Source organism: Mustela nivalis (genome assembly GCF_964662115.1).
Source record: "Mustela nivalis genome assembly, chromosome: 4".
NCBI lineage: Eukaryota > Metazoa > Chordata > Mammalia > Carnivora > Mustelidae > Mustela > Mustela nivalis.
Window position 1 is genome coordinate 2,535,044 of NC_139023.1, and position 16,427 is coordinate 2,551,470.

At 38.0% G+C, this 16,427-nt stretch overlaps 1 protein-coding gene across 2 annotated transcripts in view; it reads right to left on the bottom strand.

Annotated features, from left to right (window-relative positions):
* Nucleotides 1-16,427, bottom strand: part of CFAP299 (cilia and flagella associated protein 299) — a 598,310-nt gene that overhangs the window by 359,922 nt on the left and 221,961 nt on the right. For both annotated transcript variants that reach the window (XM_082726526.1, XM_082726527.1), the window contains exon 3: nucleotides 15,151-15,241. In XM_082726526.1, the coding sequence (XP_082582652.1) occupies nucleotides 15,151-15,241 (91 nt within the window). The remainder of the gene's footprint in view (nucleotides 1-15,150; nucleotides 15,242-16,427) is intronic.

The window sequence follows — 16,427 nt, forward strand, 5'->3', positions numbered from 1 at the left end:
CTGATACTAGTACAGTTGAGCAATTATCTATTCATGCTCCAGTACCATACTGTCTAGCAAGGATGGCTTTTTAATGTACGTTGTTACATGGTAAGAGTAGTTACTCACACCATTACTTTTTTTTTTTGCATTTTTCCCAGTTTTTTAGAAGTCAGAACATGCTCACTTACTAAAGATTACTAATGGCCTTACTCATGAGATAATTTTTCTATAACTAAATCCTTTGCTTTGTGAGTATGACATAGCGATGATATCATCTGCACATACACACATGACAGGTACAACGGCCCGTCGGTGTTCACCAGTCACACCTGCTCTCCCAGTCGTCCCAGGTAAGCGTGACCATGTGAACTGGGCCCCGGACGGAGTACTATAAACCAGATCTCCAGTCCTGGCCTACGAAGAATCTTCTCGGCGGTTCTCTCTTCTCTCTTCCTTGCGTGATTCTCAGTAATCGGGGCATTTTCCCAAGCTATGTAATGAAGTAGTATCTTAAGATTATCCACCTATAGGTCCTTGAGGAAGTACATAAAACAGGAAAAGCTCTGGTGAGTTTAACAGGGACAAACAAGCTAAAGTGAGAAAGCATCACATTTTTATCGTATTAAATCGTCAAGGTTTTGTTATGTCCCGTAACTGCTCTTGCCGCACTCAGTCCTCACGCATCATGTAAGCATGTACGACGCTCACAGGTGTACCCTACCCGCTCTCAGCGCTCGGAGCACCGTGGCCGGCCGGGGAAGGCGGCACGGGAGGCGTCCGTCCGTCCGGACTCGCCCGCGCCCGCCGCCCAGGAGCCTCTGGTCACCGCGCGCGGAGGTTGTGGCGATGAGCCAAAGGGACAGCGACAGTCAACGACGTAAGATCTATAAATGGTCGCGTTTCAGGTCGGGTTTCACCGGCAAATCACTCTTTTTCAAACGCTAAAAAAAAAAATCCTTTGGTTTTCAGAACTTTGCGAATTTTATTTCTTTATTTTTTAACTTTCTGCGAGAGAAGGACAGAGCGAGGGCAGAGCCCGTCCCGGGACCCCCGACGCCCGCGCCCGTCCCGGGACCCCCGACGCCCGCCCGAGCCCGTCCCGGGACCCCCGACGCCCGCCCGCGCCCGGGCCCTGCCGGGTCGGAACCGGACGCGACCCCGGCGGCAGCCGCGAGCGGCCCCGGAGACCGGGAACCCGCTGGTCGGACACCGACGGGCGCGCAGGGCCGGGGAGCGGCGCACCCGACGCGCGAGGCGGCCCGGGGTCCCCCCGCCGGCCGGGCCAGCTGCCGTCCGGGGTCCCCACCGTCAACCCCGACGCCCGGGCGCCCCACAGCTCTGCGGGTGTAGACCGGCGGCTAAAGGAGTGCGGACCTAGACGTTCACACAAGCCTTACTGGAGCATTTATGTGAACAAACCAGCAGGCCTTTTACCGTTTTTACCCTTATTTTTGTTGATGGATAGAAGCAGGGCGTTCTCGGGTTAGTCATACGTCTACTGATGTCGAAAAAGTCCTACCTCATTTCACCATCCGACACATAGCCAAGGTCACCTGTTTGCACAGACCTTCGGGAATATGATAATGCCATAATGCGACCAAACAGCTCGTTTTTCAAGCTTTAGTGACTTACATCTATTTTCTTCTTTTTCCTAGTCCATAAGCAGCCAATGACCTTCAAAGACACAAAAGCCATATGATTTCACTCATATGTGCAACTTAAGAAGCCAAACAAATGAGTAAAGAGGAAAATAAGAGAGTGAGAGAGGGGGAGGCAAACCAAGAAAAGACTTTTATTTTTTTGAAGATTTTATTTATTTATTTGGCAGATCACAAGCAGGCAGAGAGGCAGGCGGAGAGAGAGAGGAGGAAGCAGCTCCCCACTTAGCAGAGAGCCCGATGCAGGGCTTGATCTCAGGACCCTGAGATCATGACCCCAGCCGCAGGCAGAGACTCGACCCACCGAGCCACGCAGGTGCCCCCTAAGAAAAAACTTCTAACGCAGAGAACAAACTGATGGTTCCCAGAAGGAAGGTGGGAGGTGGGGAACGGGTTAAAGAGGCGATGGGGATTAAGGAGGGCGCTTACTGTGATGAGCACAGGGTGACGTATGGATGTGGATTCACTACACTGGACACCTGAAACAAATACTCCAGTGTATGTTAACTACCTGGATTCAATTAAAAACTTTTTAAAAACTGCACTAAATTTGGGGTACCCAGGTGGCTCAGTAGGTTAGGGCCTCTGCCTTCAGCTCAGGTCATGATCCCAGGGTCCTGGGTTCGAGCCCCACATCAGGCTCTCCACTCAGTGGGGAGCCTGCTTCCTCCTCTCTCTCTGCCTGCCTCTCTGCCTACTTGTGATCTCTGTCTGTCAAATGAATAAATAAAATCTTTAAAAAAATTAAAAAATTTTTAAAAACTGCACTAAATCTGAAAATGCTTAGTGTCTACAAAGTAATAAAATAGATCTCCACTCCCATGACCACAATTCTTACATTCACAAACATGTCTTTCATGAACGCATTCTGACACAATGCTGTTTCCTGAATCACAAGTAGATTCACTGGCTTCATTCTGCCAGTCCTTCAGAACAGCACCTGTTATGAATGGGAACGTGTACGAGTGAGTATAAGATTTAAGTAGGAAAGCTTAGTATATATGCAAAATTTCTGGACCTGAAAACACGTTTCGACTTGTCATTATTTAGAAACAAAGATGCCTTTGCAGTAAAATACATTTTATTTTAATTCAAAAATACCATTCTCATTTTAGAAACTGGACACTAAAGTAATTAAACCTTTATAAAAAATAATCTATAAATTTAAATACCTTAAATGAAAATATTTTTTTGGCATATATACAGATACACATTTTGGAAAAGTAGCGTTCTTTTCTTTCAAAAATGTCTAAAATCAACCTTTTTCACCTGCAATGCATGTGGGCAGTGTCCCTCCTAGATCCGCTTTCCCAGACTGGCATCCCCCCTCTACCAGATGCTGCAGGTGTTAATGGCTAATGGTTCACACCTGTTCTCTCCTCAACAAGGACTGCCCTTGGCTGACCCGAGTCACTTGACTCCCTCCTCCCCAACCCTTGCTGCAGCTGATGATTAGTTGACAGAGGCAGGAAAAGGGAAGGAGACTGTGCATAAAACACACCCCCTTGCCTCAAGGCAAAACCACCTCTGATACAGTTCGAGAGCCAGAGGTCCCTGCGTGATCAGAATGGAGCTAGATTTCCACTGAAATCATGCCTCTGCCTACCTTCCTCTTCCGTACTATCATGCTTCCCTCGTGCCCGGTTTCACATGAGAGAACTTCCTCACCAAACAACCTCCACTAAAATCTCTACCTTAGGCTCTACTTCTAGGGAACCTGAAATAACAGAACACATTTTACTTACTTTTTTTTTTTTTTTACAAAACACATATTCCTTATATTTTATTAAACATCTACTAAGTATTAGCTTATTGTGCCTTAAACATTATAAAATTTTATTCTAGAAGTATCTCAGCTATATGAAAATGATTATATCATGTGCAGGAAACTTGAGCTCTGTAGAGTTGAAGACCTATTAGCTTGTAATAAGGGGGGAATCCAAGAATCTAACTCAAATTAATATGGCTCCATAACATCTCTTTCCAGAATTTCTAACTGCCTATTTCGTATTTTTATCTAGAAAATAAAAAAAAATTAAAGATCTATTCAACTATACTTTTCTCAGTAAAATGTAAGTTGATGTGCATTTTATTTTCCAAACACTGATGTAATTTGTTTAAAATGAAGGTACGATTGAATGAGTCATATAATTTCCATAAGGGTTTATTAATGGACAGGCATGGATTCAATTAAAAAGGAAATAAACATCTTACAATACCTTCATTTTCTTGAAAGGGAACATTTTATAGAAGTTGGAAAATAGCAAGGAGGGAAAAGATCATGTCAGCACAATGTTACTGGTCATATACAACGCAATCTTATGTTTCATAGAGATTTCAACACAGGAAATGGGTATATTAGGAACTGCCTAATTCATAGGTTTTCCTTACCCACGTACAGTGGTTTCTTTGAATGACTCTGAAGGAAAAGTTGTAAGCAGTGCTTTTATACCAGCTTCAATAATGCATATTTCAAAGCCCAAACTAGTCAGCCATGTAACTGTTTACATAGTCAACATTCAGTGGGAAAATAAGTGTCAACAGGCTCCATTTTCTCAGCCCAGAACACCATGTGACCTTTCAGTACAATCCTCATGAGTCTCTGATTAGGAAAGGAATATTTTATTTTTGTTTTTTCCATTCAATAAACCCAGGATTCTTAGTTTACTCCCATCTGAAAAAGAACAACTCGCCCCACCCCATCCCCACTCCACCACTTAGCCACTTAAAAGAGTTACATAATCCTATTACATTAGAAACAGTGTTGGGAGGGTCCATGTCTTTTCTTTGTTCATGGCAAATAGCAAAGTGGTTTGCACAGAGCAGAAAATTAATAAAATAGACTGTGGTTTCCTAGAACATAAATCAAAGTCCATAACATAAAGCATTTGTTTTAATATTCTGATTTCTGTAATATCTTGGTAATGACCAACAATCTTTGGAACCCTAATAAAATCTGTAAATATCTGAATGTCTTAAGGAACTCTTTCAACCATCTTTTCTAGAGACTCAAAACCATTCAATGCTTCCCTTGAAAACCACTGCATATTTCTACAACTTCTTTTTTATTCACTATTATAACTCTAGCAATGCTATAATTTTCTTTTACTGCAGAAATCACAATTGTCAAATACGTGTCGTGTTTTATGCAGTGTGACAAGTATCTAATCTGCATTTTCTTTTCAATAATTAATATTATGATGAGGGTATTCTTTTAATCTCTGTATGACAGAGCAGGGCATTATGGCTTGGAAAATTCAGCACAGACCTTTTGTCATCTATAATATTGGCTAAGCAGTAAATCTAGAACACGAGTCTAGTTACTATCCATCTCCAAGTTCTATGCTGTTATCTACTGAAATACAGTAAATCTGTTAATGCCAAGGTCACATTTCTCTTTCCATTAATAAAATTAACAACTGCTCACACCCTATTGAATCCCCTAAGTAGAAACACAAGAACAGAACTCAACTCCCAGTTCCTAAATCAAAATGAGTAAGATGGCTTGTAGTTCTCGCCACAATTACTGAACTCCATCTTTCTCCACAATTTATCCTGTCATTTCTTTATCCCAGGCTTTTATTATCTATTATCTAGAATGTTACAGTGGCCTTTCAGTTGGCTTCCCTGTCTCATACTTCATTACCCCTCCTACAGAGCTGTGTATCCCCCTGCTGCCAGTGTATTCTTAAAATGCATGTCTGATCACATCAGCCACTTGTCTACATTCTTTGAGCTCATCCCCTTCTGCGCACTGTCTCATGCTACTGAGCGCAGCCCAGCAGAGCCCTCTGAGATGACTGCTTCTTTGGCTTCCCTGCTTTCTCCCCGCACATTTATTTGAGACATATTTACAAGGTACAACTGACTGCACTTGGTGACCCACTGGTTGTGAGATCTGAGGAGTATAGAAGGAAAAGAAAATTAATTTCAATGCATATAAATTTAAGTATCTGAAGGATAGCAATGTGGAGATAAACACTGGAGTAAATTTTGAAGATCTTTTTTCTCCAGTGACCTACTTAACATTTCAACAACTTCTTTTCCCAAAACAACTCAAACTCTATATATTCACAGTCAGATACATGGTCTCTCTGTGCCCCTCTCTTGACCTTTGAATGTACCATGCGGCAAGGAGCTGCAGCACCATCTCCCCAGCTGTGGGGGCCGATTGTCCATGTCCCCTCCCTCTGTTTCCGCCCCGGTCTGAGCTATACCCTGTCACCACAGCCTGCCCAGTTTACCTTGTAAGGAACGGTCGAGTCAACTCTTCATCTTCCCTGTCATCCTCCGGATTCAGGCTATTATTTCATTTTCTCTGATTTGATCTTGCATGTATTGGGATCTGTTTTATCCTCTCTCTAGTTTATTCTCTGTCCTGAAGATGCACTATACTTTTCTGTCTGAAAATCTGATTGTATCATCTCCTGACCATTTGTATACAATCAGAACTTGCTGTTTTTCCTTCACAGCCCCTGCCACAGTTGTAAGTTTGCTTTATCTGTATGCTTTCTTGGTTACTCACTTTCTTTCCCAAGCAACTCCAAGATCCATATGCCACCTGAAATCCACTGTATCTCCAGACGCTTGCATAATAGCTACCAACACTTAATGAATAATTGAATAAATTCATTAATAGATGCACAGCAAAGCCCTAGGCCTCTGGTTTGGTAGCAAGAAACACATTCATTGGATTAATGGCAGTGGATGTACAGGGGCTAGATCATTCCAAGGAAAAATGTGTATAGTGGAAAGGATGTAGCTTCAAGGAGAGGTGTCAGGTAGTCAGCCCAAGAAAGAATAAAATCTAAAGTAAGAAAACTATAAGATAATTATGTCATAGACACCAAGATAGGAGAGAAACATGTTGATCAGAGTAATCTAGAAAGAAACTGGAAACTATTGTTTCACAATAACCCACTTTTCCTCTTTATTTCTACCTAGATAGACTTCTCTTCATACAATCATCACATTTTTGACCTTTATAATTTTTAGTCTCGTTCATATACATGAAATGTTCTCAAGACATTACATCTTCATTCAAGGACCCTCTTTAATTTTACCATTTCTAATAAGGTATTTTTGGACATTGCAAGAAAAAAATACCCTTAATCTCAGCCTGATTTAAATATTTAATGCATGTAACATTCTCTCTGGTTTTTCTGAGAAAAAGATTTTTCAGTATCTCATATATTCACACAATGTGCTTAGTTCTCTGAATTTTTTAAAGTTTTTATTTAAATTCCAGTTAGTTAACATGCAGTGTAATATTAGTTTTAGGTGTACAATATAATGATTCCACAATTTCACACAACATCTGATGTTCATCACAACAAATGCCGTCCTTAATCCCTACCACATATTTAGTCCGTCCCCCCCTTCTGGTAACCATCAGTTTGCTTTCTATAGTTAAGAGTCTGTTTCTTGGTTTGCCTCTTTCTTTTTCCTCTTGCTCTTGTATCTTAAATTCCACATACGAGTGCAATCATATGGTATTTGTCTTCTTTCTCTAACTGACTCATTTTGCTTAGTATAACACTCTCCAGCTCCTTCTATGTCATTGAAAATGGCAAGATTTCTTTTCTTTCTTTAAGATTTTATTTTTACTCATTTCTCAGAGAGAGAGAGAGATCAGAAGTAGGCAGAGAGAGAGGGAGGGAAACAGACTCCCCGCTGAGCAGAGAGCCCGATGCAGGCCTCGATCCCAGAACTCTGAGATCATGATCTGGGCTGACGGCAGAGGCTTAACCCACTGAGCCACTCAGGTACCCCAAGATTTCTTTTTTTTTTATGGCTACGTTATATTTTAATGTGTGTGTGTGTGCGTGTGTGTATCATTTCTTTATCCATTCATTAGCCAACAGATACTTGAAATATCTCCATAATTTGGCTACTGTAGATAATGTTACTATAAACATCAGTGTGCATGTGTCCTCTTCAATTAGTATATTTTATTCTTTGGGTAAATACCTAGTAGTGCAATTGCTGGATCATAGCATAGTTCTATTTGTAGGCTTTTGAAGAAACTCCATACTGTTTTGCAGAGGGGCTGCAGCAGGTTGCATTCCCACCAACAACAGAGGAGGGCTCCCCTTTCTCCACATCTTCACCACCGCCTTTTGTTTCTTGTGTCGTTGATTTTAGCTCCTCTGAGAGGTATGAGGTGGTATCTCATTGTAGCTTTGATGTGAATTTCCCTGATGATCAGTGATGTTGAGCATCTTTTCATGTGTCTGTTGGCCATTTAAATGTCTTCTTTGGAAAATGGTCTATTCGTGTCTTCTGCCCATTTTTTAATTCGATTATTCATTTTGGGGGTGTTGAGTTTTAGAAATTCTTTATATATTTTGGATATTAACCCTTTATTGGATATGTCATTTGTAAATGTCCTCTCCCATCCCATAGTTTGCCTTTCAGTTTCATTTGTTGTTTCCTTCACTGGAAGCTTTTTATTTTGAGGTAGTCCCAATGCTTTATTTTTTCTTTTGTTTCCCTTACACTGGGAGATGTATCTAGAAAGAAGCTGCTATGGCCAGTGTCAAAGAAGTTATTGCTTGTGTTCTCTTTTAGGATTTTCATGGTTTCAGGTCTCACATAAAGGTCTTTAATCCCCTTTGAGTTTATGTTTGTATATGGTGTGAGAAAGTGGTCTGGTTTCATTCTTCTGCATGTTGCTGTCCAGTTTTCTCAACATCATTTGTTGAAGAGATGGGTCTTTTTCCTGTTGGATATTCTTTCCTGCTTTGTGGAAGATTGATTGACCTTTAGTTGTGTGGGTTCATTTCTAGGTTCTCTTTTCTGTTCCATTGATCTGTATGCTTATTTTTGTGCCAGTACCATACTATTTTGATGACTACAACTTTGTAATATAACTTGAAGTCCAGAATTGTGATGCCTGCAACTTTGTTTTTCTTTTTCAAGGTTGCTTTGGCTATTCAGGGCCTTTTATGGTTCCCTATAAATTTTAAGATTGTTTGTTCTAGCTCTGTGAAAATGCTAGGAGCATTTTGATGAGGATCATATTAAATGTGTATATTGCTTGGGGTAGTATAGACATTTTAATAATATTTATTCTTCCAATTCATAAGCATAGAATATTCTTATGTTTTTTGTGTCATTTTCAACCCCTTTCATCAGAGTTTTATACTTTCAGAGTAGAGATCTTTCACATTTTTGGTAGGTTTATATTTAGGTATTTTACTGTTTTTGGTGCAATTGTAAATGGGATTGACTCCTTAATTTCTCTTTCTGATGCTTCAGTATTGGTGTATATAAATGCAACAGATTTCTCCTGCAACTTTACTGAATTCACTTTTCAGTTCTAGCAGTTTTTTGGTGGAGACTTTCAGGTTTTCCATATATAGCATCATGTCATAGAGGGAACATACTTCAACAAAACAAAGGCCATATATGAAAATCTCATAGCCAGTATCATACTAAATGGGGGAAAACTGGGAGCTTTTCCTCTATGGTCAGGAACAAGATGCGATGTCCACTCTTACCACTTTTATTTAACACAGTACTTGAAGTCCTAGCCACAGTAATCAGACAATAGAAAGAAATAAAAACCATCCAAATTAGCAAGGAAGAAGTAACCCTTCACTATTTGCAGAGGACATGATATTGTATATAGAAAATCCAGAAGACCACCAAAAATCAGTGAATATTTTATGTCCACCTACACATCAGTGTGGTTTGCCTCTGAGTTTCTGGATATCTAGAACCACACCTGCTTAATCTTTTTCCAAGCACTTGTCATAAACATATACTTAATGCGTGCCTCACTGTAGAGGTGGTATTAAGAGCTTCACAACATAAGCAATCAGAAAAATACACTTTCTCAGGAAACAATAAATCTGTTTATAAGTGAGAAGGAAATGGTTAGTAATTTTAGATTTTAAAGAATTTTTAAATCTGAAATATATGAATAGTAAGGTAGAAATATTTTAATACATGCATGGTACACATTTAAAATAAATTAAATAGTTACATTATCAGGAAAACATACTCGTTATATCTGTCATATGAGGCACTACACAATTAAAAATCCTTTTAACATTTTTATACGTGAATTGCACGTAAGTCTCAATGTTTTGCCTAAATGCACAGAACATCATAGTGACTTAAAACAAGAGTATTTTGTAAGAAAATTTAAAGAAAGGAATGTGTGTGTTTCTGTATAATATGCTTGTATGTATGTACATATGTATACATGCATATATATATTATACATACACTTACATGAAGCATATATTATGTATGAAATTCAGACGCATTCATAAAATAATATTGATTCTTGAATTAAATCAAGTTACCTCCAGCTTAATATAAGCTTTTTTTAAAAAAGGATTTATCTGAACAGTATATATAAACTTTCAACTGTCATAAAACCCTGTTCCCTCCCAGGGCATAGCCCTGAGACTACATGCCTAAGCAGTAGGTTTGTAGAAATGGTATGAGTGCATTTAATAAGCAAGTAATCCTATAACTTGAGCATTGAAGTACTGGGGTGGGGGCCCACTGGGAAGTGGGGACAGACAGGAGTGCTGTTTTCCTAAGCTCTAGGCTCTTTGGCAGAGTCAATTCAAGGCCTAAATGGAAAAAAACTAGTAAATCAATTTGCAATTAGTTGACCAGAGGGAGAAAGAGGACACCTCGAACAAGATTCAGTTACACTAAATAGCATTTGAAACCGGGATCACCCAACTTAAAAATAAAATTAAAAGTTGTGCATGTGGGAAGGTAAATCCAATCTTCTTCTAATTTCCTAGCAACGTTTAAAGAAAATCACCTCAGAAAATTGCTATGGAATTACCCTTCAAGCCTTACGAGGCCATGCAGATCAACTATGTCAATTCTAAAACTACATCATAATTTTTCCAGCTTGTACTTTCATTAAGATGAAACACAAAGAGTAGCAAATGAGCCTCTGGGTTGGAGTTCTCCATTTATTTTGCATTCACTATGTAGAGAAATGTTAATACGTAGGAAATAGTCATTTCCCTTGGAGAGTTCAGACCTCATAAAGTTCACATATAATTTCTGTTGTCAGCAAATTAATATAGATTCAAATCTCATGAATATTGTATACTTTATCGGACTACTTTTATAAAAAGTGTATCCATTAACTAAATGGCTTTTAAGTAAGCTTATGATCCTCATAATTAGATCTGTCTAAAATATGTTTATTCTTTTATAGTTTTCTATAAAACCATTTGGAGTCTGCTTTAAGACCAGACTAGGAAACAAAATTAAACCTTAAATGCCACTCTTGATACAATGATATGTATTCTGCTGATTATAATATCAAAAATTCAAAGACCCAAATAAATGAATGCCCATGTTATTTTCAGATTCAGCAAGGCTATGAGTCTGATAAGATTCTAGTTTCCTAGTTAGTGACCACCCACCCAACATTTAATGTTAACTATAAATAGTGTACTCAATCAAAGTTAAATTTAGGAACTTTTCTAGGGAAAAACCAAATTCTAACAATGTATTTAAAGATCATTCAGAGGAACAATGCAGAGAAAACATGTATACTCACAGCAGAGCTCTCTTATTGTCCCAAACCCAAATTCACCAACCTACTTAGCACATGTGCCTACAGACTCTTTCTTCTCCCTATAACTTTAAGGGTGGCTTCTGCCCCTCTCAAAGGTAAATTCTTTCCTAGTGTTCTAGATTCCATCTTCTGTTTAAGGACTTATTTCCAGCACTTGTTTCCTTTCTCCCCTACATCATCCATACCTCTCTCGATACTTACTTGATCCTTCCCGCTAACATAAAACACGGGCTAACATTATCCATCTTATATTAAAACACAACAAAACAAACTTCCTGGGCTCCAGCTCCAGCTGTCACTCAATGTCTACACTATCCTTCACTGCAAAAATCATTAAAAAAAACCCGTTGTTTCTCTTCATTTTCATTTACATATTTTTTTCTTTTTTCTACCTACTCCAATGAGACATTTGCCCATACCCTTCATTGAAACAGCCCTCACCAATGTAACAATGACATTTACGTAGCCAAAAACAATGACAAACTTTTTATCATTTGTTATAGGCTGAATTTTGTTCCTCCCCAAAAGACATGTTGAGGATTTAACCCTTGGTACCTATGAATATGACCTTATTTGGAAATAAGATATTTACAGATGTAATAAAACTGACTCGGCCATACCCAATTGGGGAGGAGGACCCAATATGATTAGTGTTGTTATAAGAACAGAAGACAGAACACAGGTACAGAGGGAGAATGCACAAGATGATGGAGGCACAGATTAGAGTGACAGATCTACAAACCCAAGAACACCGGTGATTTCCAGGAACACCAGAAACTAAGGGAAAAGCAAAGAAGAGATTCTCCCATAGATCCTTCAGAGAGAACAGGGTTCTGCCAACATCTTAATTTCAGACTTCTGGCCTCCAGAACTATGAAAAATAAGTTCCTACTGTTTTAAGCCCCCAGTTTAGAGTAATTTGTTATGGCGGCCAGGGGAAACGAATGCATCACCTTATCTAACCTCTCAGCAGCATCTGACATGCTGAGCATTCTTTCCCTTGAAATTGTTTCTTCTTCCAGTTTGGAGCATGGCTCCCACCTGACTTTTCTCCTACTTGCTCCTTCACAGGATCAGTTGGTTGCTGGCTCTTTCACACATTCTGGATCTCTAAATGTTGGGTACCATAAAGACCTGTCATAGAACCTCATTCTTTTACCGACACAAATATTTGCAAGCCCACAACTTTACATACCACTTAGATATTGGTGTGTTTCAGATTTATATTCTAACCAAGACTTCTCCTCTAAGCTCCAAAGCAATATGTATAAAAGACAATCAGCTTCTTTGCTTGAGTATCTAATAAGTGTCACAAAGTTAATACTGCCAACACAGCACAATTTCATTATTGATTACTGAAATCAGCATTCCTCAGTAGTTCTCCTGTCACAGTGAGTACCACCAACATTTACCCCTTGTTCAAGCCAAAAACTAAGTAGTTGTCCTACCTTCCTTTCTTTAACATTCCACATCAGATACATCAATGAGTCCTATTTGTTCTGCCTCTGAAACACAGACACGATTCAGTAACTTCACTCCATCTCTGCTAGCACCAACCTGTTGTTGAGTTTTGTCTCTTGTTGGTTGATTACAAAAGCTCCCTATCTTAAATCTTTACCTCTCTGGAGACCTGCTTCCCACATCTTCCACTCTGCACACAGCAGTAAGATCAGTCTTTCTAAAGTGTAAACAAGATTAGGTCACTTCTCTATTCAAATTTTCCATTGACTGTCTAGTTTAACACAGAAGAATATAAAAATTAAAATTAAAGAACAAAACCAAAATTCCTTAAAATCCCTATGAACTGGCTCCTGATTTCCTCTCTGATCTCACCTGTCTCTATAATCTCTTTCAATAAATATATAACAGCCATTCTGGTCTTCTTACCATCTTTTGAGTATGTCAGGACTGCGATTATCTCAGGAGTTTTTAAGAGGCTGTTCCTTTTTCTTGGGATGTCACTCCCTCTCAAATCCTTTTCTATTTGGGATATCTCTCCCTTCAAATTCTATGGCTATCTTCTTCATGTCATTGAAGTCCCAACAGATGTCACCTCCTCGAAGTGATTTTCCTGTATACCTTAGCTAAATCAACCAATCACTCTAGTCAATCTCTTCCTACTCGATTTTCTACTTTTATGTTCTCCATAGTACCTATCCAGAGATGTAGTTAATTTTTCCACTTCCATTTTGCTTACTTATTTCCTATTTCCCTCTCTAAAATGTAAACTCTTTAAGGTCTTCAATTCTCTTGTACCCCAGTGTCCCAGGAACAAAAACAGTTTCAGGTGTGAGCGGGTGCACAAGAAAATCTATTGAGTGATTGGCACGTGAATGGGAGCTGGGTAAGAAAATACATAGGTGTATCATTTAGGAGACTATTATAGTAATTTCCTTAAGATATAATGGTAGTTTGAATCAAAGTAAGTGATAGTTGAGATGGTGAAAACTGAAGTAATTTGATTTATATTTTGGAGAAATTAGTGGTTCGTTCGAGTGAGAGAGAGTAGGGAGTCTACAGTAACTGACGTGCTTCTATCTGGGTAGATGAGTGGATGAGTCTGTCACTCATTGTTAAAAGAAATACCAAGAGGAGAGAAAGACTTAAGAAGATATTTTTGAGAGGAAGTATACCACTGTGGTTAAAATGTGGATTTAGGGTCTCTAAAGCTATTTGTATTTATTGATTTATTAGTTTACTGTCTAGTCATGGGCCATTTTTTCAACCTTATAGAATCAGGTTATGGAGTAGATGAAATTTGTTCTTGTCAAGTATATATTTTAAATTTCTATGAAAGCTTTCATAATCCTTATCTTGTTTGATCATTAATGATCGTAGGTCCCTTCCCAAAAGTCCTTATCATAATTCCCTATGACGTGCTATGTTTTGCCTTTGTAGCTGCTCTTTCTATTAAGAGTCAGATAAATTTTAAACTTTTCTGTTGTAATTTAGAAGGCCCTCCAGAGTCTAGTCGCTATCCATATTTCCAACTTCACTTCTTCAGTCTCACTTGTCCATCTTCCCCAAGAAGCTTTCCCTGATTTCAAGCTCAGTTCATTCTATTAAATTATCTAACTAAAGTATGAATTTTTCTCTCTATGAAGTATATTGAGGATTTTGTCTGCATGTGAAATTTTCAAGAGTCCTGTTGGAAAAATTCCAACTATTTTTCGAGAAAACCTTGGTAAAATAGACCACCTTATATACATATTTTTCTGTTGCTGTTTTAAACTTTTCATCACACTACTTCTGATTATTTTTCTGTAAGACATTTATTACAGTTTGAGCATGAGTATTTGCTTTTTTTAATCCTTGACTTAGAACCTTTTTAAAACCTACAGAAGACTTTTATCACTAATACTATATTAACAAAAGATAAAAGTAAATACACATTCCAAATAACATTAAAAACTACATATTTGATTTAGCACACATTTTAATAAAGCAAGACCATATTCTCCTTGGATGATCAAAAGTTGTATCCCTCCATTATGTGGTTTCTACCACATCTCCCAGGGCAGGATTACAAGGCACACTACAGGACTCTCCTCTGAAGGTACCACAAAATCAAATCAGGTAGGGACAGGGCAAAGCTTGGGGGACAGTGGATGATGTGACTTGGAGGACTGTACTAGGAGGCTGAGCTGAAAAGAAGTAGCAAGTTTCAACATAAGACTAGCACAATGCTGAAGACGACAACCACCATCCCAATGCATTTTCTCTACAATAGTTGTAGGAAATCATTTTTTTTTCACCAAGTGGGTACTTCTATAGACGTAAGTGGGAATAAAATTTTTTCCCACATACTTTGTATAATATATACGACAAAGAGCCATATTATATCCCTCATGCATCACTTCTCAAGGAAGAATTAAAACTTGTATTATTAATACCAACTGTGCCTTTAATGTATACATTTTTAGCTATTGGATGAAATGTACTCACGCTCACTTTTCCGTTGCGATTGTCTTCTTCTCTCACTGCCAGAGCCTTCAGAAAATTATCTTGCAGGTCTTTACCAGCACTTGTTAATGTCCTATAAAAAAGCAGGTCTTAGTTATAGTACATTAGAAAACAAATCTATCAAAAACATTCAAGGGCCAAAAACCACACTTCTTTATTCCAAGTGATAATGTCCTTGTAACACAAAAATTATATACACAATCATTATAAACCATATACAATTATTATAACTTACTACATTCCTCAAATTATTATACAGTTATAGAATCTATATTTATGAATAATTAGAATCAAGTCTATAAATATCATACATGCCTTTATCAATACTCAAGCCAGATAGAGTTAATTTCATTTACATGTCTGTTTTATTCTTTTTAATCATACCATGCAAATTTATTTATACCTCTCATTACCCATAATAATTTTAGATTATTTATAATTTAAGTACAGTTTATTTATTTAACATAAGAAATTTAAAATATGAGAAACCTAAACCAATTTCTTTACTGACATAGAACATTAATCTTACCTCTATGAGGATATAAAAAAGGCAAAAAGGAAAGAAACTAGGTTGAGTCATTTCTGTTAGATAAAAAGAAACTTTAAGACTACAGGGTGTTTGCCTGGCTCAGTTGATGAAGCATGAGACTCTTGATCTCAGGGTTGTGAGTTCGAGCCCCATTAGGTATAGAGATGACTTCTTTAAAAAATCTTAAAAAAAAAAAAAAGAATTCAAAAGAGGCAATATTAAAATAAATAAGTTCTGGAGATGGCTATTATACTGACAATATATTAAAATCATACCATTCCTCTTTTTTATTATTATTCAAGTCTTATATACATAGACATATTATTTTCTATAACCTCTATGAGAAAGATAAAAGTACTTTTGTTATACAAACTGGGAACAGAGAGGGTAAGGGCTAGACCTCCTAAGCTATGTGCAGCAGAGTCAAAAAGTTATATAAATAATCAATTATTACAGCATGCTACATCTGAGAACCGGAAACTTCTCAGCAAGTGGAAATATTGGGCAAGAAAGCTAATGCAGTGTGTGGTAAGGAATTCTTAAATCTTTAACATGCATTACTCTTACTTAACTAGATTTATTTAACAGTCAGTGACCTGAGAAAACTTGCTTAAATAAATATCACAAAAGGAGTCACTTCCTCAAGAAGTGAAGTAGGTCCATTACAAAATATTAGGGTTATAAGTTTTATAAAGACAAATACTCCATCTTTTCTGTTTACAATCCACTA